General features: G+C 58.5%; 1 protein-coding gene and 1 long non-coding RNA gene across 2 annotated transcripts in view; one reads left to right on the forward strand and one right to left on the reverse strand.

Annotated features, from left to right (window-relative positions):
- Nucleotides 1-237: 237 nt before the first annotated feature.
- On the reverse strand, nucleotides 238-5,806 carry LOC131423624 (uncharacterized). Its single transcript, XR_009225416.1, has 2 exons — nucleotides 5,677-5,806; nucleotides 238-5,160 (listed from the first exon to the last, which is right to left on the reverse strand). It is a non-coding gene; the product is annotated as an uncharacterized LOC131423624 (long non-coding RNA).
- Nucleotides 5,807-13,228: 7,422 nt separating this feature from the next.
- The window catches only part of Parvb (parvin beta), a 79,200-nt gene continuing 67,095 nt past the window's right edge, over nucleotides 13,229-25,333 (forward strand). The window contains exon 1 of the mRNA XM_046429160.1: nucleotides 13,229-13,386. Within this exon, the coding sequence (XP_046285116.1) occupies nucleotides 13,272-13,386 (115 nt within the window). The 5' untranslated portion in view covers nucleotides 13,229-13,271. The remainder of the gene's footprint in view (nucleotides 13,387-25,333) is intronic.

Here is a 25,333-nt window from a genome sequence, read left to right on the forward strand (position 1 = left end):
CATGCTGTCTTTGTTCCTCATGTCCACTGGGGATTGGCTCCTGGGCTCCTCATGGACATCAGAGTCCCTTGTAACCCAGTGTAGTGTTTGCAAGGACCCGTGCATGTCCTTCATCCTTCATGTGCCCTGCCTCATCTCTGGGTGACCCAGAATGCCTAACCAGGCACACGCTCTGTCAACAGTTGTCACACAGAATTATTTAAGGAATGACGACGAGAAAAGAAAAGTCTCTACGTATTCAGGACAGATGCAACTTTTGCCCTGTTTCCCATCACAGTCGGTTGAACCGGTGCCCAGCCAGGAGGGCTGGCTGTCACGTGTTCCAAGGACCAGGACGCGGCAGCTTCTGGGGCGCTGTTCTGCTTAGCACAATTGGTGTCTCTCGAGGTAATGTTTGGGGGAAATCCCTGGTGATGTGGAGAAAGATGTGTGGTTTTGTGTTATAAGTCAGACCTCCTTCAAAGTCTCCAGTAAAGGGTGCAGGTGATGCCCTGCATAGTCCCCGTCACTTCTCTCCTCCCTGTGACCTCTTATTTATGCTTCTGCCAGGTGACCTAGGGATTTTAGAAGCAGCCTGAGCCTAGGGACCTGCATCATCTGTGGGCCAAGCTTGTGGACCCCTGATGGCCCGGGACTGCCCATCCTCACCTTGTGTATGACTGACAAGGGTCTTGACCAGAATAAAAACGTCACCTTTCTTTTGACAGTTGGGGGCGTGGGGCAGGCGGCCTTCTTCCACAAACAGCTTATTGTTTCATTTCACATTCACGCCTTTAGCGAAACGGGAAAGCCACGTGTCAAGAGCAGCAAGAGCTGCGCAGCACATACTGTGGACACTGACCTTTGAGGGTCCACCTCCCGTGTCAGTGGAGGACCAAGCAGCAGCCAGCCGTGAAGGCCTGGGTGTAGACAGGCAGGGACGGCGCCCTGGGGCTGAAACCGGCTTCTTAATTAAGCGCCTGGGCCCCTGCTGTCACCAGCAGGGCCACAGCATTCAACTTGCAGGCTGACTCCACAGGCCACGCCTTTAGGAGGTGAGGTGACAGCTAGGACCCTGGGTAGAGAGGTGTGTCCTCGTCATTCTCAGGTGGGATCAGGCGGCAGAGCGGAGCATCCAGCCAGGGGCAGCTCAGGAAGCGCATCCACCAAGAGACCAAAACCAGGCGAGTTCCTGGGGAAAGAGATGCTCTGCCGTTGCTTTAGGAGCTGGCAGAGAAGACAAATGACGGGTAGGAGAGTGTCCTCCTCTGCGTCTCCTCTAAAGACCTGAAAGTTCTGCACCGGATCAGAGTTTGACGTTGGTTCAGTTAACCTTTTGCCTACTCTGCTCAGGGCAGACCACGAGGCCAGCTGCAGGTTCTGATGGAGAAGGCTGCGTTTCTTGTTGGGGACCAGCTGGGTCAGCCCTTTTCCCCCGTCACCAGGAGACTGATTTTCACCCCCATCTTCATGACGCCTGGGAGCCAGGTGGTGTCCTCGACATCACCAGCTGGGGGTGTCCTGCAGTGGTGCCAGGCACCTCCCGTGTCCCACCTGCTGTCTGCAGCCCGCCATCCCACCTGGGGGCACACTGTTGTGCCCAGTGCTGTGGTTACCAGGACACAGGACAACTCCCTCGGCCACCACAAAGCTGGTAAGGTGCGGCCAACCCCCAGCGCTTCCCTCAGGACCCTCCCTCCGCGCCACTCTCCTCAGGCCAGCAGCTCCCCAGCCGAAGAACCCCAATTTCCAGTTTCTGTTTTTAAACACCAGATAAGCTTCCTTTGAGACAGGTGCCTGCCTCCAGATGCCACAGAGCACAGGGGAAGAGGCCCCCAGGGACGAGCGCCGCTGACTGTGTTAATGAGAGACGGTGGGGCCGCCTCACACTCGGACACCCAGCGAAACACGGCTCCGACAGACAAGGGCCCGGTTCCTACCGGGGTGGGCTGGACTGGGCGCGGGCGTTCCTGCTGCTGTGGCCGAGCTCCCAGGAGCTCCTGGCCTCACGGCCGCCGGTCAGCTTCCTGTTGCTCTAACAGATGGCTGAGGTGTCCGACCTGGGGAGAGCAGGCTTGCCTGGCTCACGGTTGGACAGGTTTCCACCCATGCTCCGTTGGCTGCATTGCTTTGGGCCCGTGGCAGCACCTCGGGGCTGGTGTGTGTGGCAGGCAGACCGCTCTCTCCCCTCGTGGCCAGGAAGCGGAGAGGAGGGGGAGGCTGGGGCTGCCGTGCCCTTGAGGGCACACTCCAGTGGCCTAAAGACCTCCTACTAGGCCTACCTTACAGCTCCCACCACCCCTCAGCAGTGCCATGGTAGGGCCCAAGCCTAAGGCCCCGTCTTCGGGGGACATACAAACCACAGTGTGGCCTTTGGCTCGTCCACCCAGACGGAGGGGAGGCCTCTGAGCACGTTCCTGGGGCCAGGTCGGATCCTGGCTCTTCCCCCAGAGGCAGTTGACCAGGTCCAGTCTCTTCAGCTCTGTGAGTCCACCCTCCAGGGGATACTACCCAGGGCCTTCTGGGGCTTGCTGGGGACATCCACCCAGGGAGGCAGCTGCAGGCACTCGTCTGTGGTCTGGACTGGACTCGGAGCCCAGCCTGTCACTCAGCAGCTGTGACTCGAGCGGGCGCTCTGTGCTCCATGGCCAGGCGGCAGAGAGGGCGCCGCTCTGCTCCTCGTTGTTCCCTGGCGTCCACAGCGTTCTGTGGTTCTGTTGGAGCCTCTGAGCACAGGTCAGTGGCAGGTGCTCCAGGGCGGGTCTGGGGTGCGGCGAGGCCTGGGCCCAGGTTGGCTCTCCCACGCCGTCAGCCCCACTCACAAAACATAAAGGTGGCCAGTGGCCCCCAGCGCTACCGCGCACGGGTGGCTCCTTAAAGCGCAGTTACAGCACCCAGATCTGGACCCCAGGGACAATGACAATGCGGACGTTTCTTTGTGTCCCTTTTTTTCCGCTGATTTCATCAGATGATGGTGAGTACCAGCGTTTCTCAAGCTCACAGCGCAGGACCCCATTAGCACTGTCCAGCATTATTGAAGTCCCCAAAGAGCTTCTGTCTATGGGTTGATGTTAGAAATTAAAACTGAGACATCTCAAAAATATTAAAATACTAATTCATTTAAAAATAACAGACTCTCACATACATAGTAATTGAAAGAGGAGGGTTTTTGTTGTTGTTGTTGGAACCAGGGATTGAACCCAGGGCCCTAAGCACTGAGCCACATTCCCAGCCCTTTTATTTTTTTAGTTGTAGTTGGACACAATACCTTTATTTTATTTATTTTCACATGGTGCTGAGGCTCAAACCCAGGGCTCGAACCCAGCGAGTGCTCTACCACTGAGCCACGGCCACGGCCCCGGCCCCGGCCCCGGCCCCACCCAGCCCTTTTTATATCTTGTTTAGAGACAGGGTCTCGCTAAGTTGCTGAGGGTGGCTTTGAACTCATGATCCTCTTGCCTCGTCCTCCCGAGCCACTGGGATCACAGGCGTGTGCCCCTGCACCTGGCAAGGAGGATGTCTTAATAGCCTTTGTAGAAAACTGAATATTCTTGGAGTTCATGAAACTCAGGCAGGGATACTATTCCCCCTCCTCTCTTCTTTAATCCCGTTTCCCCGAAGTGCCGGGTGGATCCCAGGGTCTCCACACGCCAGGCAAGTGCTTTCCACAGGGCCACCCCCGGCCTCCACAGTGACACTTTTTTAAAGTTAATTGCAAAGTGGCATCTGCAGCCCCACCCAGGACCTCTCCACGTCCACTCGTGTGAGCCTCGGGGCCATCTGGCACTGCCAGGAGCTGACACTCAGGCATGGCTTTGTGACATCACACCGTGGTCCTTTGGGAAGTACTGGTTCCCTGAATTATTCAAACCTCCCAAATGCTGACATATGTCACGATTATGCAAATACAAAGATCACGTTCATTAGTCTCGACACTGATTACATCAGAGTCGGTGGACACCGCCAGGCTCTCGGAGGTAGACACGAATTTCCTCAAATACCGATTTTTGCTGAAGGCTCTTTTCATCATGGGCATCAAATGCAGCGTGGCTTTCCTTGAAGTTCCCTTAACTTGTTCCTAAGGAAACATCTGCCAGATGCCCACGTCTGGATACCCGCGTGCCAGGAGCCCTTCCAGGCAAAAATGGGCTCTGCCTGGGAGCCCCAGGGCTTTCCTAGAGGCCAAGGGGCCTGGGGCACAGGGGTATGGAGGAGAGGGGTGCAGGGACTTGGTCCTCCCTACTGCTTCATTGTTACGTAATCTGGCTCTCTGTGTCACTTCGTGGGGTCGAGGCAGGTGGTGTCCAACAGTTGCTTGGGGCCTCTGGCTGCTGTGTGCTAGGGCACATGCTTCTGCGTCCCGAGGGGCTTGTCCACCCAGTGAGCTCTGGGGAGTGCTGGCCCAGCACGCCTCGCCCTGAGATCAGTCTGCACTACAAACAGTGCTGGCCTTATGAACCTCTTGGAAGAGGTCAGGGTCCCCGGGGTCTGCATGACTCTCTGGGACTCACTGATCTATCATTGTCCAAAGCAAATTCTCGGAGGCTTTGGGGTCCTCCCCATGTGGTCTCTGCTATTTGCGATAGTCATTCCGAGAGCACCGGTAACAGGTGGTGTGGACCTGAGTGAGGAGGACGCCCCTGGGCAGGGGGCGGAGCTGGGAAGTAGCCCTCCTTTCGTGGTCAGGTACAGATCGGGTTCTGTGAAAGGGGTAGCAGGAGGCCTGGCAGAGTGCCTGGCACCCGGGGGCTAGCTCAGAGCCGGAGTGCCTGGTCGGAGGGGGCAGGTGATGGGCAGGGAGACAATCCAGATAATGGCTGTAGTCTGAAGGAGAAAGGTTTGTAAACCCCTGAGAGACTGAAGAGCAGCATTAGACTTGGATTAAATGGCAAGGCGGTTTTCCCACTTACAGCGTAGATTTCTGATTGAGAAGGGAACCCGGGGTGGCCACCTCAAGGCTACTTTCCTGGGTCACACCAACCGACCGTGTTTCAGCCTGAGCAGCGCCTTGCCTGGGAACAAGCTGGCCGGTGATGTCACGGCACCTTGTCTCATGCCAGGGCTGTGGCCTTATTTGTGGCATTTCACTGACAAGTAAATGACTGGATTCCTCTGCCAAGTCATTAGGTAACTTTTAAGAACAAAGGATGCTCATGCCAAAGGAGATGCAGCATTATCTTCCTAGAAAAATAAATAGTAATCATTTTTGAAAAGAAAGTACATTCTATGAATTTGACCAACTGAGAAAATTACAGCCTCGCATCCCTGCCCCCTCCAAGCAATCAATCTTGTCAGATGGAGGAAGCCGTCCCTAGCTGATCACTACATGGATGTGCCGGTCAATTAAAACACTCCGCTTTCGTCTGGTTGAGATAATAGCAGGCCTGGAACCATCCGTCACTGGAAAATAGAAGGTGACCTCCTCATATTGAGTCAGAGACCCAAATACAATTGCTTCGATCTTATTATCATACCCAGAAATTACCGATCCTCCTAATGTAATTTCCCTGAAATACTAAGTGGGCTGAGCTGCGGCTGGACACATTAGAACATAATAAAGAGACGTTGCTGTGGCCTTGATGTTGGACTTGGGCGTGAAAATTGACACACTGCCCTACCAGGAGAAGCACTGAGGTCAAACAGGACAGCATCCCCCTGAAATGCTGCTGGGCTGCGTAAGGGTCAAGTGTGACTCACCACCAAGTTCAAACCAGCGAGATGAGCTGGGCCTTGTCGGGAGCCAGCTGCGCAGACCCCCAGGACTGGGCTCCCTGAGCCTGACCCTGGAGCCTCCGATGGCTTCCACGGCCCCAGACCAGGGCCTCAGAGTTTCCTGCTGTTGGAAAACAGCCCCCTCCCTGCTCTTCCGGGCTGGGAACAGGAAACCTTATCTTGGGGCGGGAGGAGCATGCGCCCAGGAGTCCCCTGCGGGTCCTTTGTTCATTCATTCTTTCCACAGCACTGGGCTGGGCACAGGGCCCCACGCAGCTGGCTCCCTCCTGATTCCAGAGGAAATTTGGCTCCTATTTAGCCCTAAAGACCCCTCAGTACCCTGTCTGCAGGTCCTTTCAGTGCACCCCCTCCCCCTAAGGTCCCTTCCCCACAGTCTCTCCAATGTCCGCCGTTTCTGTGGCTTCGTCTTCTCCCCTCCTGTGGGTCGGTGGTCCTCCCCTGCCCTCAGGGTCTGTGTGCCTAGGAAAGGGCCATCCCTGCATAGCTCTCCCAACAACATTCCAGCTGTGTGAGTGCCAAGGAGAAGAAGGTGACCCTAAAGAGCAGAGCAAGGACACCTAGTGGTGCTCGTGCCGGAGGCGCTTAGGGTCTCGGCATCCGGGACCCCCGGCAGCACTCTCTGGGGCTCCCCTCAGCTTCTGTCTTCCAGGCCAGGCCAGCACTGGCAAGGGGTCAGTGCTGGCCATGACTCCCAAGGGAAATGAGGAGCCATTGGTCCAAAACAGTCTGAAAATGGAGGCCTGGTTGGAAAGGGCTCCTCGGGCCTGCTGGGCTCCAGCATGTCCCCACTGTCCTTCTAATGAGCCTCAAAGACGCTGAAATCTTTATTTGTGAAATAAAAACGGGAAAGGAACGAGAGCTCTTTAAAAATCAATGAGGTGACTTCTCTAATCCACGTTTTTGGTGTGCTGTTAGAGTTGCTTTTGTTGTTGGTGGTTTTTTTTTTTTTTTTTTGCAGTGTTGGGGTGAAACCCGGGGCCTCTTGCTACGAGGTCAGTCTCTACCCCAGCCCAGGGGATGCGGGACTACAACGCGGGGACCCCCGCGCCCCACTCTCTTCTGTTAACACTCTATGTCCCTGGGAAGGGCTGGGCTGCGGCTGAGGTGGCAGAGCACCTGCCTGCAGGCCGGGTCCTGGCTCAGTCCCCTGTGCCACAGAACAGACTGTCCCTAGGCACGTGTGCAGGTCCAGTCACCACAGTTCAGGGGCCAGTTTCGGTGCACAGCCACTGACCAGAGCCCAGCTTCCGATTCCCTTAGTTGTCCTTTCCTGTCCCAGGATCCCCCGACACTCAGTCATCACATCTCCTGGGGCTCTGCTGGACTGCGGCTGCCTCTCTCTAGTTTCTATTCTTGATGGCACTGACCATTTTGAGGAATGCTGTCAGGGGCCTTGTAGATGTCCCTGTGTTCGGCTGGCATTCTGATAGGGTGGGGGCCCTGTTCTGTCCCCAGAAGCACAGGGAAATGCAGGGGGAGGAAGGAAGGGGGGAGGGAAAGCCTCCAGGGCACCATTGTGACCCAGTGTATATTGTCGAGTCCATTCACACCATTCCCCTCCCCCACCATCACCCTCCATCCTGCTCACTGGGGATCTGACTTCTCTAGGACCTCACATAAGCAGCATCAAACCACGTGGGTCCTTTGGGTGGGTCTTCAAGTGCATCCACGTTGTGACCCGGGTCAGGGCTGCATGGATGCCCACACCCCGTCATCCCTGGTCTGTCGGGGACGTTGTTCTGCCTTAGAGACAGGCGTCTGTGGCTCCTCAGACCCGCCTTAGACGGGGCCTGGAGTTACATTCTCCATATCACAGGGAACAATTCTGGTGCAGAGAAGGGTGTGTGTTTGTGGCTTGTCCTGGCTGACCTTGATGACACTTCCCAGCACGTTCTCCGTCACCGGAGGCCCATCTGCCGGGGTGTTGCTTGAAAAAAATTGAGCTCTGTATTTTAATAGCTCTTTATAATAAATATTTAAGCATCACTGATGTCTGAGCAGCCTTTCCAAGCTGTGCGTCTCACCGGTTTCCTGCAAATTTGGAGGTTGGCAGCCTTAGGACGATTCCCTATAGGGAGTCGAGCTGCCCGACTCGACTGTTGGTTCCTGATTTAAGAGCAGGATTTGCTGCCCCTCCCCCATCTATGTGGGTAATCAGAGGGGTGGCTCCGTGGGGAGCAGATTGTACCCTGAGTCGTGACCCTGCCCGGATGCAAATGCGCCAGTTGAATGGCTGATCACCTGTGCCTGTCTGAGCCATCATTTTCTCAATCAAGATGATTCTAATTGGTTTCGAAATCAGTCTTCTTGGCTCTACATAAACATCCACGTGTTGTTTTTTGGTACTGGCAGTGAAAAAGCAGAATCCAAGCCAGCCGTGTTCCCTGGACAGGGTATCTGAAGGCCAAGAGTGGCTTCCAGGAAGGGGTGTGTGTCCACGGGCACGGGGGAGGGACATGTGGCCGGGGAGGGTTTTCAGCTTCCTGGGAGCCGTGGAGCAGGTCTTGGCAGGTGGTTCCCAGGTGTCCCCAAGGCCCAGCGTCCCTGGCACACGGAGGCTGCTCTGGTGCGTGGTGAGTGAGGAGTGAGTGTGTAAGCTGTGGGTGGAGGCTCGGCTCGCCTCTGCTGCACACCTGTCCTGGGTGGATCCCTGCCGGTCAGCGCCACCTGCTCTCTGCCCAGGTGTCCTGCAGCGCCCCTCGGTGGTTTCCGTAATCAAAGGTGCATGCTTGGTGGCTCCTGTCCCCAGGTGTGGCAGGCAGGGCCCCTCGGGGCTCCCCCCCCCAATGCAGCTGTTCAGGAGCTTCCTGCGTAAGTTACAAGAGGAGGCCCAGCTGCCGCCCTGCGGTGGGGAGTTCCCGAGGGCCTTCAGTCCAGGGGCCACACTGCTGGGGAAGGACCCAGGCAAGTACTCTACCGTGAGTCACACCCCAGCACCCGCCTTTTTAAATTCAATTTTGAGACAGGGTCTCACCTAGTTGTGAGTTGCTGAGGTTTGCGACCTTCCTGCCTCAGCCTCCCGGGTCACTGGGGTGACCACCGCAGGCGTGGCCCCCGCACGGCTTCCCTTTCGTCTTTCACACACTGGGTTGGGTGGTACCGTCCTTTGCCTCACTATGGGGACCTTCAGGCATTAATGTGCCGTAAACGAAATCCGCAATCCGCTGTGTTCTCTGCTCCAGATCCACCACGCCTAGCTCCCTGTGGCCTGTGAGTGAAGAAGTGTTTGCATTCTTAATTTTGGGACCAAAAACATCCAGACTTTTCATGACAAATGGAACTGGGGTTCTGTGGTCATCAGTGAACTCTTCCTGGCACGCACCACGCCACCTGCTTCTGGGTATTGTCCACAGTCGCTTTCAGGCCCAGTGGCAAAGCTGTTGTTAGGACAGACTGACCCCTTGCAGGCCCCTGCCCTGGGCCACCATCCCTCCCAGGCCTCAGGGCCATCCTCATGGTGCACTTCAGGGGCCAGAGGTCTGGCTTCAGAATGGGGAGCAGCTCACTCCCTGCCAGGAAGGCCCACTTCTGTTCTTTCCCCAGAGCCTCTTCATTCTTTCCTTCCTCCGCAGTGTTGCTGTCAAATTGGGGGGTAGGGAGAAAAGCCTTGTGATTTGCAGGCAGCTGATACACACTTGGCAAATGAATGGTGGAAAATTCAGACTAAGGTGTGAGCGTCTGATAAGCCTGGCCCTTGTTCTCCCAGCCATGAGGCACTTACCGCTTCTCCCCTTCTCCAGCAGCTGGGGGTGTCATTGTTGAAGGGGGATCATTTAAGGGGCCCTACCAGTTCTACGCCATGGAATACTAGGGATCCATAATTTGCACCAGGCTGTTCATTCATTCCCCATCTATAAAATATTCAAGGACACAAAGTGCATATGTTTTGTAATTTGCCTCGAAGGCAGAAAGAAAGCCCCGAGGACCTACTGATCAATAAAAATTCGACTTCCCTGGTCCCATGGTTTGCTGATGTCTCTGAAGTCGTCTGAGGAGGAAAGGCTGGTGGCCGGCCTGTGAGGGTCTGGGTGGGTGTGGCCTCTCACCAGCTCACTAGGTCAGCAACTGTTAAGTGACACCGTGCACCGTGCACCGTGCTGGTTTAGATACTGTGATGAGAGAGGCTTGGGAACGCTTCCCCAAGTGCAGCCAGAGTGCCAGAGAGTGTCACCTGGGGAAACGGAGCACTTTCTCCACCAGCAAATCAGTTCCACTTTGTCCCTTCTCCCCACACTTCCAGCTCCGCTAAAATGGCCTGAGGCTTGGGAGTGAGCACCACCGGGGACATTTCAGGGGATGAAGGCTGAGTGTGCATGTGGGCTTGTGTGCATGTGTGTGCGTGCGTGCGCGCGCGTGTGTGTGTGTTGTGCGTGTGCGTGTCTTTTAAAGTCCTCAACCTCCTTTGTTGCATGAAAGGAGGTGAGAACAAGTTGGCAGCTTTTAAGGCTCTTTGTCAGCACAGAGCTGCTGGGGCACGTGGGGCACAGATGCAGACCGAGCTCAAACGCAGGTGAAGCGAGGTAGAGGGCTCGGCTGGGCTGGTGGCAGCTCGGTGGCAGAACGCTTGCCCGGCACGTGCCAGATGAGGCCTTGGGACCAATGGCCCTCCGGTGAGCCTGCCTGGGGGTGTTACTGACTGGCTGTCTTTCCCCAGAACTCGGTTGAGGTCTGATTCGCAGACGGCGAATGCTTGGATTTCAGCGAACTGTGTGTCAGCTTCTCCCTGCATCAGGATATGGAACCAGTTTGCTGGTGCCCACATCCTGGTAACACCCTCTGTCCCCAGGGTGGCCACTCTCAACCCAGAGCAGAGGTGGCCTGGTCTTGAGCCTTGTGTCTGCCTGGCTTCTCTCATTGGCCCTGATGCTCGTCACACATCGAGTTCGAGTCCCTCCCCGTACACAGCCACCACCTACCCAGGCCCTTCCCTCTTCCCTGGGCGCAGGCTGTGCCTTGCCCGTGCCCGACACCTTGCTGACAGGCAGGATCGGGGTGAAGGTTCTTGATGCCCACCTGCCATACGGCATTTCCTGTTTGAGTAGAGTTGCTCCCTTTGGGCACCAGGTCTAGAAAATGCCGTGGCACTGCCTCTTCCTTTACAGGGAAGATGGCAAGGGGGGAGACTGAGGTTGGTTGGGACCACACGGCAGGGTACATGTGGCACAGGGCTCATGAGGTGTTCGCTCCTGTCTTTAAGGACGTTTATGAGGAACCAGCCTCTTTGGAAGACACAGTTCAAAGCAAAGCAAGTCACGTGGTCTTCTTTAGTAGGGGCAGCTGTGTGTGATCTCATTTTCATATTTTTTTCTCCCAATGTCAACTGTATGTGGAGGACGGTGTGGGGTGTGCTCAACACACCCCAGGGGAAGACCGGGGTTGGTGGGGACAGAGTGAGGCGCACATTTCTGCATCTTATTATTTTTATTAAGACCCAGCACTTTCCAGCTGGGCGCTGTGGCACATACTTGTGGACCCAGCAACTTGGGAGGCTGAGGCAGGAGGATTGCACGTTCAAGGTCAGCCTTACAACTCTGTGAGACCTTGTTTCAAAATAAAAATAATAATTTTTAATAATAAAAAATAAAAACATCTGGGGATGTGGCTCAGTGGTTAAGCACCCCTGGGTTCAATCACCAAAGACCAGAGAAAACCACCACAAGTTCAGAGAGAGGCATGGGACAGATTCTTTCTCAGAGCCTCCAAAAAGGACTCAACGCTGCCGACACCATGATGTGTACTTCTAGGCTCCAAACCAGGGGTAAAAAAAGTTCTGTTCTAAACCACTCAGTTTGTGACACGTTGTTATGGCAGCCAGAGGATACTAATACTGGACAGTAAGCCCCCCACCCCCGGCATGTTCATGGTTTCATGATCCCCAGTTTCGGTTATCTTAAGTCAACTGTGGTCCAAAAACACTAAATGGAAAATTCCAGAAATAGACAATTTGTAAGTTTAAATTGTGTCTGGGATGAGATCTGGCACTGTCCTGCTCCTTCCTGGCAGAGCTGCGAATCATCTCTTTGTCCAGTGTATCCACGCTCTATATGCTACCTGCCTGTTGGCAACCATCTCAGCAGACTGTCATGTCGCATTGACCATCATGGTAACACAGTGCTGGTGTCCAGGTGGCCCTTATTTTACTTAATTGTGGCTCCTAAGCACAATAGTAGTGCTGCAAAGGGGGCACCCAGGACGGCAGATGAATTCTGGTCCTCTGTGGCAAAGCTGCAGAAAACAAGATAATATACAGAGGTGCATTCAGGCATGCAGAGGGGGTCTTGGAGGCTCCCCGAAGTTAAGGGGGCTGGCTGGCTGTTCTCTCTCCCCTTGGCCTGGTGGCCTTCTCTTCCTCTACTGAGTACAGGGAAAAGGTCACTTCATCCTGGTCCCAGACCAAATGTCCCTTCCCTAACAATCCTTCTATCTCCAAGCCCTGGATGTCCTGTACCAGCCCTCTCTTCCTCCTCCTGGGATCCGTGCCCACTGGCCCACTGGCCCCTGGCCACCGTTCCACCCTTGTCTCACACCATGGGCATGCTGGGCATCTGTGTTACTGTGGGTGGTACCATTTTCCTCCTCTACAGACTCCAGGAGGCCAGGATCTGCTCATTCCCAGGAGGGGGTTGGGGCCGGGTGAATGCTCACTGCATGGAATTGAAGGGGCAGACTGTGTGGCCAGGCCCTGAGCGGGCACAAAGGGAGACAGCAACCTCCACCCACAAACCCAGACGGTTTAGGTGGAGACAGCTTCGCCCCTGTCCTGCCCCTGATATCCCCTATCTCTGGGTGAGGGGCCTCCCGTCATCCTCTCGGCTGGGCAGGATGTGGCCTTACCTCCTCCTCCTCCCTCAGCTCTGCGCTGCTCCACCCATGAGCATCTCGGGGCAATTCCCTTCTCTCCTCCTCACCTGTGGCCTTGCATCGGTTCCCATGCCCATGGGCAGCCAGCCAGTCAGCTGTGCCCACCCAACGGGTGGAGATGTCACAGGTGGAATCTTTCCTGGCTCCTCTGGGGGTAGAGTCCCTTTTCCTGGGCCTCGGTGATGACTCCCTCTTCCCTCCTGGCGCCCCACACCAGGGTGGCCCAGGTTTCACCCTGGGGGAGCACCCCGGGCTCCCACCACACCTGTCCCCCCACCACACCTGTCCCAGCAACACAGGTTGACTAGGAGGTCACAGTGTGTGCCTGGCAGCCCTGGCCCGCCAAGTTCTTGACCGCAAAGGTCCCCCGCCACGCGCCCGGTTTCTGGAGGTTCCTTGGCCGAAATGACACGCGTGTGCAGCCGCGTGCTGCGCCTGGGCTTCCCGGCGGCTTCCAGGAGGCCGGCCGCACAAAGGGGCAGCACAAAGGGGCGGCTGTGCCGGGCGCGGGCGCTGGGTCCCGGGCCACCCTCCACCCCGCCACGCCAGCTGTGGCTCTTATCAGCTGGACTTGGTGACACCGTGCGGCGCGGGGCGGGGACGCCCGCCGGGGACAGCGCGGGCGGGGACGGCGGTGGCCGCGCCCTCCCGGCCCCTCCCGGCGAGCGAGCGGCGACCTGGCGGCTCGCACTGGGCCCATGTCCTCCGCGCCGCCGCGCCCGCCCGCCCCGCGCGCCCCCAGGATGAAGAAGGACGAGTCGTTCCTGGGCAAGCTGGGCGGCACGCTGGCGAGGAAGAAGAAGGCCAAGGAGGGTGAGTGCGCCGCAGGTCCCCAGGTCCCCAGGTCCCCAGACCCGCGCCCGCGCCTCCGCCCGGTTCGCTGCCCGCCGCGACCTCTGGGACAGGCCCTTCGTCGTCCTGAGACCTTTGAGGCCGCTGGGAGAGCCCCGTGGGTTCGGGCGGACTCAGCAAGCGTGGGTCCCCGCGTCCACCCTGGTCGAGCGGCCATGTGGTGCGACCAGCTTGCCCGTGAGCGCGCCTTGGACGCCTCCGTGCGCAGAGCCGGCGGACACCAGCTGGGGCCGCAGTGATTTTTTTGCGCGATGCCTGTGACCCGGTTGGAGCAGGCGGGAGAGGGGCGCGGGGCTCGCAGACCACAGGCCCTGAGGCCCCCCGATTTTATGCTGTGCACCCAAGAAAATAATTTGGAAAACTCCCTCCCGCCAACATTTTAAACTTTTTTAGAGTTGGGAGGACTATAACTTCTGGCGTCTGTCCTGTGCTTTGAGCGAACTGCCGCCCCAGGGCCTCTCCACAGCTGCATTCCTGAGTTTCCCATTGTTTGGGGCCTGAGATTCCTGCTTGGGGCATCGCCTTAGAGTGTGATTCCAGGTGGGTGGGAGGTGGGAGGTGCCTGCCCAGGACAGGAGGGGGCTGCTGCGGTAGGGCAGGGGGCCCAGGGCTGGCTTCTGGGAAGGAACCGTCCATGGGGGTGCAGAGCGACTTCCCTCAGCCACCCTAGCCTGACTTCTCCCCTGAAAGCTCTTCCCGGGCCTCCCTGGTAGTGGACCCCTTGGGATGCCTGTGGCCCCATTACTCTCTCCTGGAACACCCGTATTCCTAGTGATGTGCCCCGGGCATACAGGTGACATATTTACTCCCAGGGGAGGTGTGTCCCCCAAACATTCCTCCTCCCGGGGTTTGCTATACTTGTGTCCCATATTTAGCTCCAAAGCTCAGAGGTGGTGACGCAGAGGAGGCCCAGGGCATAAAATGCGCAGGTCAGCCCTGGTACTGGGTGGCCACGCTGCAGAGCACAGAGAAGGCACACCGCACACCACCGTCTGGTACCACCTTGCAGTCTGAGGTGTCCACTGAAGGTCCCTGTGACCCACCCCAGGGGGCATGTCCCCCATGCACTTTGCCCTCCCCCAAGCTTCTCACCAAGCCAGACTCTCCTAGTGTCCTGAGGGCAGCCCCTGTCACCTCCACTGGGTCTCCTGAGTGCTCCCAAGTAAGCTGCGGTGGCCACTCCCCCAGGCTGTGCACTGGAGGACCTAACCCTGCCTGTGTTCATCCCGGGGTCAAGTCTCCTATGAGTCTCTAAGTGGCAGCCGCCCTTCTCTGCCATCCCTTCCTCCTGTGATCGTCATGGTCCCCACCAGAAGTCATTTCAGTTCCCTTTTGTCCCTTTCAACAATTATGGCGTCCTCTCCAAATTCATTCCAGTCTGTTGTTGTTTTTGAAACAGGGTCTCTGGGGCCTCAGACTGTCCCGGAGTTCCCGGGCTCAGGCACCCTCCTGCCTCAGCCTCCTGAGTGGCCGGACTCGGGCGCGAGCACCCCAGCCTCCTGAGTGGCTGGACTCGGGCACGCGCCTGCCTGCGGGCTGCAGTCTCTGGGGCACCTGCTGTGTGGGGGTCCTGTCTGCATCCCTGGGGGTTAGGATGCCTACAGAGTGCCCCAGAGGCCTGTGAGGGGCTGATATTGGCTTGAGACCCCAAAGAACCAGATAAAGAAGACTTTCTCGAGGTAGCAAGGACGTGGAATTTTCTGGACGGCTGTGGTTTTCATAGGTGACTCATGTTCTTGTGATGTGAGGCACACAGGCCTGCAGTAGCGGACGGCCTCAGGTCCCCAGCATGAAGTGCTTCTCCCCTGGCTTTTATGAACCAATGTGTGCTGTGAGAGCCGGGGCAGTCCGGCTGCGTCTGGATGCCCCACGGATCCCAGAAGTCAGAGCGTCCAGTGATGACCAGAGCGGGCAGGAAGGCAGCAGTGGGGCCAGCTGCTGGGCCTGCCTCTGTTCTCCAGAGTGGGGTGCCTGGTGCCCGCTGCACACAGAGGGTCGCAAACCCTAATTGGTCTCAGAAGCATGTGCTGAGGAAGGATTGGATTTGGAAAGTCCTCCTGTCTTCCGTGTGGTCCTCTGGGAAGAGAAGGAGGGGAAGGCTGGGTGCACAGACTGAGTAATGAAGTTGAATAATAGAGAGTTGAGAGTTGCCAGTGCTTCTGCAGGCCCGTTGCCGGGGCAACGCGCCCTCCTGGCCCTGACTCTGGATGGTCAGAGTTTCTGCTCATTTGCCTACGGGGAGTAACCAGGGACGGACATTGGCCTGCCCGGCCACCAGCTGCACGGTCATCGCCACTTCCTTCTTTGTTAGAAAGAAGAGGCGGATTCAGGGGAGGATGTGACTCTGTTTCCTGAGTTGAGGACCCTGGAGGGGAGGGGGAGGTGTGGGGGGGATGGGATTGTGGGGGGGATGGGATGGCCCATGAAGTTCAAGGTCCAGGAGCCTGTGGGCATTTGACTCCACCCCAACTGGCAGGGTGGGATCTGTTGGGACAAAGGTCCTGCCCTGAGCAGGGAGGTGGCGCCGGGAGCTGGGCGTGCTGGGGCCGGTGCAGGAAGTGTCTGAGAGTGAACCCAGCGGTTCAGGCCAGGGTTCCCCACTGCAGTGGTCATGTGCCGCCAGGCTTAGAAAAGGGAACCGTGACTAGTTGTGGGCATTCGGAAAAAAGGAGGGGACGCTTCAAGTCCCCAGAGCTCCCCACAGATGCTCTGGGATCAGAGGCCAGTGCTCGGCAACCCAGCTCAGCTTCCGGGAGGTCAGAGGACCTGGTGCAGAGGGACAACCCCTAAACCCTCCTCACAAGGTCCTGTGACCTGGGGCCGAGGCCCACAGGTCCTGCCGGTCAGGGGCGGGGCCAGGCCCAGACAGTGGCTGTTTAAAAGTCCCCAGAGGCAGAAACCCGCTCTCTGTGGGGGGCCCTGGATGAGAAGGGCCCGGACAGTCAGCTCCAGCCACCTGCCCTGCAAGTCCCTTCTGCTTCCTGGAGGCCCCGGCCCAGGCCTGCGTCCCCGTGCCTGGACATCAGACACCCAGACTGATGACCTGGTCAGGGTTTTCCGGAGAGCTCAGAGTAGCAGGGCCAGAGGGCTGACCCGCAGGTTCTGGCCCTCCCTGGAGAAGAGCAGGGAGGAATTCCTCTTCCTAGTCCTTAACAGCCTACCCACGCGCAGATATAAACAGTGTGCAAGAAAATGTGGTCAGAAACTCAGTGGGCTGTGGTTTCAGAGCAGTCCTCGGTTGCAGCACCCTAAGTCGTGAGTGGACACTGAGGCGACCTCACATCAGAGCCCCAGGTTGTTTGGGTGACGGCCACGGGGTGCCTCGGCTGGGTCGTGTGGCCGGACCACACTTAGGTGCAGGAAGCTGCGGAGAGCCGCGGGGCTGCCTTGCCACACACTGTCCTCTCTGTCCTTCCCCAGCGGCGCCCTCTGTCCTGGTGGGCACCCGAGGTGGCAGCGCTGTGGGCCGTGGCCATCCTGCTTGGCGTGTGGAGGCCCCTGTTGTTTCTGTCTCTGTGTCCCCGTGATGTGGACATGGAGCCTCTTTGGTGTCCCCGGTCCATGGGCTCTGGAGAGGTGTCTTTTGCCGACTGGGGTTTGTTCTCCGATTATCGGTTGGGAGGGTGCTAAGTCCTTTACCAGGTGTGTGTTTTGCAGATATTTTCCCCCGGCCCCTGGCCTCTCTGCTCCGTTCTGATGCCTTTGAGTGTTGGAGGAGCAGCTGTTGCATCTCCTGCTCAGATCTAAAGCCATCCCGGGTCACCGCCTGGTTGGACTGAAGGGTGGAAGCACACCTGCGTTTTTCCCTGGAGGCTAAGTACCTTCCAGAGGAGAAGTCACAGCCCTGGGGTGCACACTGTGGGTGGACGCCCAGGACACCGCTGGGTGGCAGGCACACCTACCTGCAAGGTGGGAAGTTCTACCTCCCTGCAAGTTCCCTGCAGGAGAATCTCCCCTCCCCCAGTGTTAAGCTGAGGAAACACAAGCTTCCAGGGAGTTTAAGCTGGTGGTTCTCGGGTTCTCTCTGGGCCATGGTGTCCCCAGGGGCTTTGGCAGTGTCATCGGGCTCTGACTGTCACTGCTGAGCTGGTGCTTCTGGTGTCTGGTGGGACGGAGGCCAGGGGTGCTGGTACACATGCTGCAGCGTCCCCACCACCCAGCTGTCTGGCCCAAACGCAGGTCACCTGGCCCGGGTGCAGGAGCCCTGAGGTCTCCTGTCCAAGGTTTGAAGCCAGAGAAGGTTGAGTGGCCAGGGGTGGGCGGGGGGCCAGGGCCACTGGAGCCTCCCCGAGAGTCTGGACGAGCCACCAGAGCCCCACTGTGACCGCCCAGCCTGGGGGCTCAGCTCAGGTCCTGGAGAGGGAGGAGGACCCAGGTGGCCCACCAGGGGCCACAGTTACAGGGAGGCGTGTCACAGACACGGGAGCCACCTGGAGGGTATGGTCCTGGTGCCCGGGAGTTCCCAGATGTGGGAGGCGGCTGTGGCCTGGGCCCTCTCCCCGTCCCAAGCTGGAGAGCTGCGTGGGAGAGGAAACAGAACTTCTAGAATTCAGTGAGTTTTGTGAAAGCTAAAAGGAAATACGACCCGATCTTCCAGAACCACAGTGGGACCTGGATAGGAGGGGGAGGGAAGGCGACTCGTCCCCTGGCCTCAGGCCCCGGGGGACAGGTCCTCCTGGGGCTGGGGGTGGCAGGAAACAGGTAAAAGGGGATGTGGCTGGCTGGGGCTGTGGTGGGGCTAGGGCCCTGAGCCCAGGACGGTGCGGTCAGGACAGAGGGGCAGGTGGGGCCTGAGACCCATGGGGGACACAACCAGGCGTTGGGGCTTGGGGCTCCCACTGGAGGAGGTGGTCCTGTGGAGAGTAAGGGGTGCTGTGGGTAATGCAGAGGAGGGGTGCGCTGGAGGAGCCCCGGCAGGGCCCTCCTGGGAGGCTCAGTGGCACGGAGTGGGCTCTGGTACAGCCTGCAGTGTGGCGTGGACAGGCCCTGGTGACAGGTGTGGAAGGGGGGCATGGACGTGACCCAGCTGGAAGTCCCCTTGGCCAAGGCAGCACCAGCCGAGGGTGGTGCTGTCCACTAGGCCACGCACGTGGTGTCTTTCCACGGAGGCAGAATGTACCCAACGACAGATTCACAAGCCACGCCACTTTCAGAGGTTGCGACTCCCCGAGTCCTCGTGGCCCCCTGGTAGTCGCTGGCCAGAGAGTCGCAGGCACTCTAATCCATTCCTTCCTGGTTTCTAATCTGGTCATACTCCAGCCACGCGTCACACTGCACATATTGATTTGTCTGAGTTACAGAAAGGCTAAGAGAGGGTTGAAGTGGCCACAGGGTCCAGGAGGCTGCCCTGAGGGCAAAGGCGGAGAGCAAGAGTGGCTGCAGTGCTCAGGTGGACGAGGGGCCGGCTGAAGGCTGGTCGGGTGCAGCGCTGGCAGAGCACAGGGCTCCCTCTCGGCCGGGGTCCAGGGGCAGGCAGGCGGTTGCAAGGTGGGCCTTGTCGAGCAGGAGGTGGGGCCGAGCTGAAGCTGGGGACAGAGTTGGAGGGTCACGGTGACCTCCTGTGGACCTCATGACACCTTCACAAGATGGTCCGATGATGGTGGGTGCGTGCCCACACAATGGGTCTTGGGGCGCTCCTCCTCCGTGCTCTCGGGCGAGGGGCTTGCTGCCGTCGGAGCTCCGGCTGTTTGGTCGGCTCATGGGCCTGGTTTTTCTGAAGCGGGTTGATGTGCCCGTGCTGTGTATCGGATGGAGTTCAGGAAATTCACAGGTGGTCACCTTTATGAGCACAATTAATTTATCATTTTGTGCGAGGGTCGTGCAGGCAGATGGTGGTTGGTGACTTGTACAAACAGGCGGAGCTCGTCCTGTACCCCGTGGGGGAACTCAGAGCCAGGCGCAGCCTGCTGTCCACAGCCGGAGAGAAGCAGAGGTGCAGGGGCCGTGTCCACTGGTTTCTAGAGTGTCTGTTAGAGGAGCTGGGAGGCTCCCCGTGAAGGAAGAAGGAATTCCGCACCCTTTCTCCCTTTCTCTCGGTGCTGGGCATGAAGCCAAGGCCCGGGCATGCCACGCACGTGCTCTGCCACCGAGCTACACCCTGTGTCCCCCTTGTCCCCAGGCCTTCTTGGAGCGAAGGCTGCCTGTGTCTGGGGAGGGGCAGCTCTTGGTCCACCTCGGCCACGTGGCCCCCAGCCTGGGGTGGGACTCCCTGAAGTCATCCTCTCCTCCTTCTCGGGGCTGAGAGGAAGTGAGTGGCTTTCAAAGGGGGCTTGGTGTGGCTTGTCGCGTTTCCTGTGATTATTATTGAGTACAATCTTCGAGTCCAGCGTGTCTCCTCGCAGGGCCTGCCAGTGCGGTCTGCCGGGGCGGGGAGCCGCTCGTCCTGCATTGAGTTTTTTTTTTTTTTTTTTCTTGGCTTCATATTAAAATCTCCTGGAAACTTCATTACAGTGGAACAGGAACAGGGACAGGGAGTGACTTGGCCCCGCCAGGCCCTTGGGAGACGTGGCCAGCTCCCAGCCCCCACCTCACAGACCTCCCCGGGCCTCGCCTGGCCTCCACCCCACGCTCATTAGAGGCTCTCTGCTCTGAATTCCCGTCTCACCTGGTAGAATGAACATTTATCACACACCTGAAGTTGCTCACCGTGCTGCTCCTGTCCAAGCATCAGAATAATTAGGGGTGTGTGTGCGCCGTGAGTGGCCCAGGCCAGCTGAGTGGCTGGAAATGCTGCTTTGATTGCTTCCCCCGGCCACAGCTGGCAGAGAGCAGGTACCTGCCCGGCTCCGGTGTCTCCCTCCTAATATGTGGTCTCATTGCATCACGTCGTGCCCTTTAAGGAAGGCTTCGTTCCTCTGTGCATTAGCTGGACCTCACAGCTCAGGTTCCCAGTGAAGGCCGGTTCACCTCCCGGGGAGTATTTGCCCTCTCCTTGTTGCCTGGAGGCTGGGGACATCTCAGCAGCCCCAGGCGGGCGTGGCTGGGGGTATGGAGCTGTTTATCTGTCCTGCCTGCCGTGGGCTAAGAACGCACAGCCGCGCGGCTTCTAGGTCTATCTGTGGCTTTTGCATTGTTGAGGGTCCTCTCAGGGACACCTGTTCCCTGAGTTAGGGTTCCTCCTGGTGCAAAGGAAAAGTGGGACCAGCAGGAGTTCCTAGCGTCCCCTGGCTCTTGGGCACCCGGCACCCCGGGAATGACTGATGGGCTGTGGCAAGCAGCTCCACAGAGGCCATCTGTCTGGGCTGCAGGACGGCCCACACCCAGGCTGTGGGGCTCCTGTCCTCCTTGGTGACATGGGCAAACATGGGGCAGGTGTCAGCTCTGCCTTTCTGACCGATTCACATGCACAAGCGAGGGTGTCCAGGGCTGGCTAGTGAAGAGCTGAAGTGGTCAGCTGGTTCCAGGCTGAGAGCAAACCCATCTCCATTTATACAATGACCTCCCAACCCTGGGTTGAGAGGGTTCTGAGGCTCTGTCTGGGCCCAGGGGAGAAGGATGCTGGGACCGGGGGACAGGGCACCAGAGAGTGGGGAGGGCCGATTGCTGTGTGCTTGGCATCTGGAGCAGACGCTCTTCCATGCCGCCCTGGGGTCATTTCGGCTGCCTCCTCCCACTGGGGACCCTGCGGTAGCTGGTCAGCGCTTGGTAGCCATTTTAAAGTATTTGCTTTGAGGAATGTCGGCATCCTAACTCCTCACAGGTCCTCCTGATGGCCCCGGATTCTGAAGTGAGTGCTGTGGAGCCATCGCAAAGCCGCAGGTGTGGCTGAGCCTGGTGCTGCGTGTCTGAGATGTGGCCACCGGAGGAGGAGGGCAGCGGGAGGCCCTGCCGTCCGTCCGTCCCCTGGTGTCTGCCGGCTTCCCAGCCAGCGTAAGGTCTGAGATCCTCAGGAACCTGAGCAGTTTCTTGGCTTGAGTGTTGGGGGTCGGCCATGTGCTTCTCTGAGCTTCTGAGCACGGCCGGCAGCTGGCAGAGAGCGCCGGGGCACTTGATCTTGGGGTCTGACCCTGACTTGCCGTCGCCCAGAATCTCTCAGTAAGGGGGGGCTCCCCGGGGAGCATCGTCTAGAGCTGATTCTTTTGAGAAGTAAGCCTGTTCTTTTGACAGGTTGTGCATTTGAAAATTTGTGATTCCAAAGACTTAAAGGTGAAGTCAAGAAAAAGTTCAAGAAAGGCGGGGGCCTCCGCTGCTGCTGAGCCCGAGCTCCCGGACGCAGCCGCCTTTCTGAGCAGCCAAATCCCTGGGTTGGTCCTGCTTCCCAGGTTACTGCAGGGAGCTGACAGCCCCAGGCCACTGCCTTGGCTCTGAGGGTAGAGTGTCCCCCGGCAGGAGGAGGCCTGGGTCCTGCCTCCCACGATAGGGCATTTGTGACTTATTTTTGATATCAAAGGACGTGAGGGACATCTTTCCCAAAGTGTAACTGAAGTGTCTTCATCTCCCTCTTGTAAAAGCAACGTTGACCTCCAGGCGAGTCCTGCGTGGTCCGTCCTCCCTGCAAGCCCCCTGAGAAGCGAGGGGAGCCGAGAAGTGGGACTGGGCCAGGGCAGTCCACTCTGAGCTCTGACTGGCGCTCCTGAGGCTCTGTCCTCTGAGCTCTCCATGACTGTGACCTCGTTTCCTTCACGGCTGGGGAGTTTCCCATCTTCTAGGGGAGCTGAGAGCGCCCGCAGTGGGCTTCCGTCCAGGGCCGCTCTCCATTGCATGGGAAGAGACATTCAGCTGGAACCCCCGGTCCCCGCTGGCACCTGCTGAAGCCACCGTGTTCCTGGCTTTGGAGGCACTCTCTGTCCCAGAGCAGGACACCCTGGAGAAGCCCATGAGATCCTGTCTGTGCTGACCGGACTCCTGGGCGCTGATAGACCCAAGACTCCACCCTGTGGCTTTACGCTGTCCTGGGACCCCGCCTGGATGCCCCTTGGCCGTCTGTCCAGTGCCTGTCCAGCCCCAGCCCTGGGCTCTGCTCTCCCTTCCTTCACTTCCTGTGGGATCTGTGGTCTCAGTGGCTGGGAGGTCTCACCTCACTGACCTTTTGCAGCACCTTTCTGCTGGCCCAGGGTGGACGTGCCCAGCCTCCGTGGGCAGGGCCTCTGCCCACCTGCAGGTCACGTCTGTGAGCTTCTCTGTGAGTCCGTTGGCCTGTGCCTGTCTCCTGCCAGCCCGTCCCCAGGTCTGCTCTGTTCCTGTTTCTCTGGGAGACTGTGATAAGGACCATCCCGGCCACTTGATTGGCCTTTGGGTGTCTGTGCAGATATGTGGTCTGCATGGTGGCCAGGAGCACCCATCCTGGGTCAGGCTGCGGGGTGTGAGCCCTGGGCTCTGACCCTGCCCTGTGCCTCAGTTTCCTCTTCTGAAAAGAGCACTTGTTTCTTGTGGTCATTAGGGAAGAATTAAGTTATTCAGCGGAACGACGTAGGTACTTCTGAGCCTATTCAGGCCCTGAATGAGGGCCCTGGCCAGACACCTACCTGGTCAGAATTCGGCCTGGTGAGGTGCCTGCTCAGGGGAATGGGGACCAGGGCCTGTGACCTTGAGATGCATCAGCAAAACGGTGGCACGGCAGACCCCAGGAGTCTACACCCACGCCTGGAATTGGAACTCGTGTCACCCTACGTGGTCAAGGGACCTCGCAGGTGTGACGAGGCTGAGGGTCTGGAGATGGGGGATCAGCCTGGCTGTCTGGGTGGGCCCATGTCCTCACCAGGTGGCGTTTGATTTGCAGTGCTGGGGACGGCCCTCGGGGCCTCCTGTGTGTCTGGAGAAGGCTCCACTCGAGCTGCACCCCCGGCTGTGGGGGGGCCCCTATTAGAGGGAGTCGGGGGGCCACGGTCACAGAGAGGATGATGAAAGCAGACGTTGGGGTGACGTGGGCCTGGAGCGAGGGATGTGCGCTGTGGGAGCCGGAGACACAGGAAGTGCATCCCCACCCGGAGCTTCCGGAAGGAACTGGCCCTGCTGACGTTTGAGTCTCGCCCTTGAGTCCCGATTTGGGCTTGGGACACCTAGAACTACAAGAGAAGGAACCTGTGGTGTCCTGCGTCCCTGCGTTGGTGAGGACTTGCCGTTGGTCGCAGTCACTGGAGACTGGCCACCTGCCTTCTTGTCAGCCGGTCAGAACCAGAGTGGGAGCGGGCGAGGTGTGCCCACTCTCGCGTCCTCATTTCTAATGGCGCAGCCTGAGGTGCGCTGGGCGAGGAGTGGGAGAGCGTGTGGCCCCCGTTCTCGTGGACCGTCTACGGCTCGCACGTGAATGCTCAGGGTGGGCAGATCCGAAGAGACAGAAAGCAGATCCACGGTGGCCGGGGGCTGGGGGGCTGGGGAAGGGCTGCAGGGTGGGGACAGGGTTTCATTTGGGGTAGTGGAGATGTCCTAGATAGATCGTAGTAAAGGCTGCCCGCCTCTTATAAGTGCACCAGACTCACTGAACCGTGCACTTTCAAGGGCAAAACTGCACGGACTGCGAATTCTTTCTCAGTGAAGCTGGGGGGGGTGTGTGTGCAGCCAGCCTGGGTGCTCTGAGGTCTGGCTCGGAGCGCCTCGTTTTCTTAGCCTGGGGTGAGACGGGATGGAGACTCACGTGACCCTGTGCAGCTTTCTTTCTTCTCTCCATCTTCACTTGACTGTCCCTGCAGTGGGGACGGCTGGGCGCTGTTCACGGAGAGTCACAGCAGCAACAACGACCCCCCCCACTTCATGAACACCCGCTCACCCACCGGCGTGTGGATCTCCAGCTTCCCGCAGTGACATCTCACCGCCAGGGAAGGACGCTGGGTCGCTGCCACTGTCCCTTTGCATTAAAGAAACGTGCGGCCACAGCTTCCTAAACCCGTCTTGTGACCCCCTGGGTCAAGACGATGGTTTTAAGTGTTGCTTGGAGCATTGTGAAGAGGACACCTGAGCTGGTCCTGGAGGGGCCCTGTGAGCTCGGGGACACTCCTGCTGGGCCTGGGTCTCAGTGCCACGTCTGGTCACGCAGTCGCTGCAGTAACCAGTCCTCCAGGCCTGGGGCCACTCAGTCAGCTTCTTTACTGGGCCTCCCTGAGAGCAGGTGCCAGTCGGAGAGTGGGCACCACGGAGTGGGCCTGCTGGAGCCGGGCCCTGCCCTGGGACTGGTGGGCTGCGGCCCTTCCTGGACTCCTGCCCGGTCCTGCTGGCCACTGTGCGGTCCCCTTGAGTGCCCTTGGCACCTCTGCTGTGTGGGTTGTTTCTGGACTCTGAATTCTCTCCCACTGGTCTGTGTGTCTCTCTACACCAGCGCCCACTGTCCTGGTCACCATGATTGTTTTGGCTTTTTATGATCCTGTGGGTTCCCTAGGAATTTTAGGGTGAGTGTTTCCATCTGTAAAAACTACCATTGGGATGTCGTAGTTTGTGCTGAACTTGAAGGTTGGGTTGTCCTCTCACAACGCACAATGCCAGGCCTCCTGGTCCATGCGCGTGGGCTGTCTGCACTGTTTAGCCTTCTCTGATTCCCTTCAGCCATGTGTACAGGTTTGGGGGTGAGGGTTTGCCTGCCTGGGTGGGCTCATCCCCGGTGGTTACGTCTCGATGCTGTTGTGAAGGAATTGTTGCCTATGTCATTGTCACTGGGCTGGGCCGTGGCCGCGTTCTGCCCTGCAGGGTCGTGTGCTGCCCACCTCTCCAAGAGACCAGGAGCCCGCCACCTGGGGCAGGACCCTCAGCACATCAGAGCTGCGGCCCGGTGCTAGGAGACCTGGTGTGGGGCTGGCCATTCGCCTCGCCCGCCGTGGGATGTCACTGAGACCCCGGGGACGTGCCCCTGCTGGGCATGCTGCCTGCAGTAAATCCTGAGGTGGGCCACAGTCGGTCCAAGCAGCCACCAGCTCATCTGATAGAGGTCCAGAGCGGGGCAGTGGGGTGCCGATGCAGCCATCAGGCTGGTCTTGATTGC

Source organism: Marmota monax, unplaced genomic scaffold, assembly GCF_021218885.2.
Source record: "Marmota monax isolate L192 unplaced genomic scaffold, Marmota_monax_Labrador192_F-V1.1 WCK01_AAM20220418_F8-fsc00051, whole genome shotgun sequence".
Classification (NCBI taxonomy): domain Eukaryota; kingdom Metazoa; phylum Chordata; class Mammalia; order Rodentia; family Sciuridae; genus Marmota; species Marmota monax.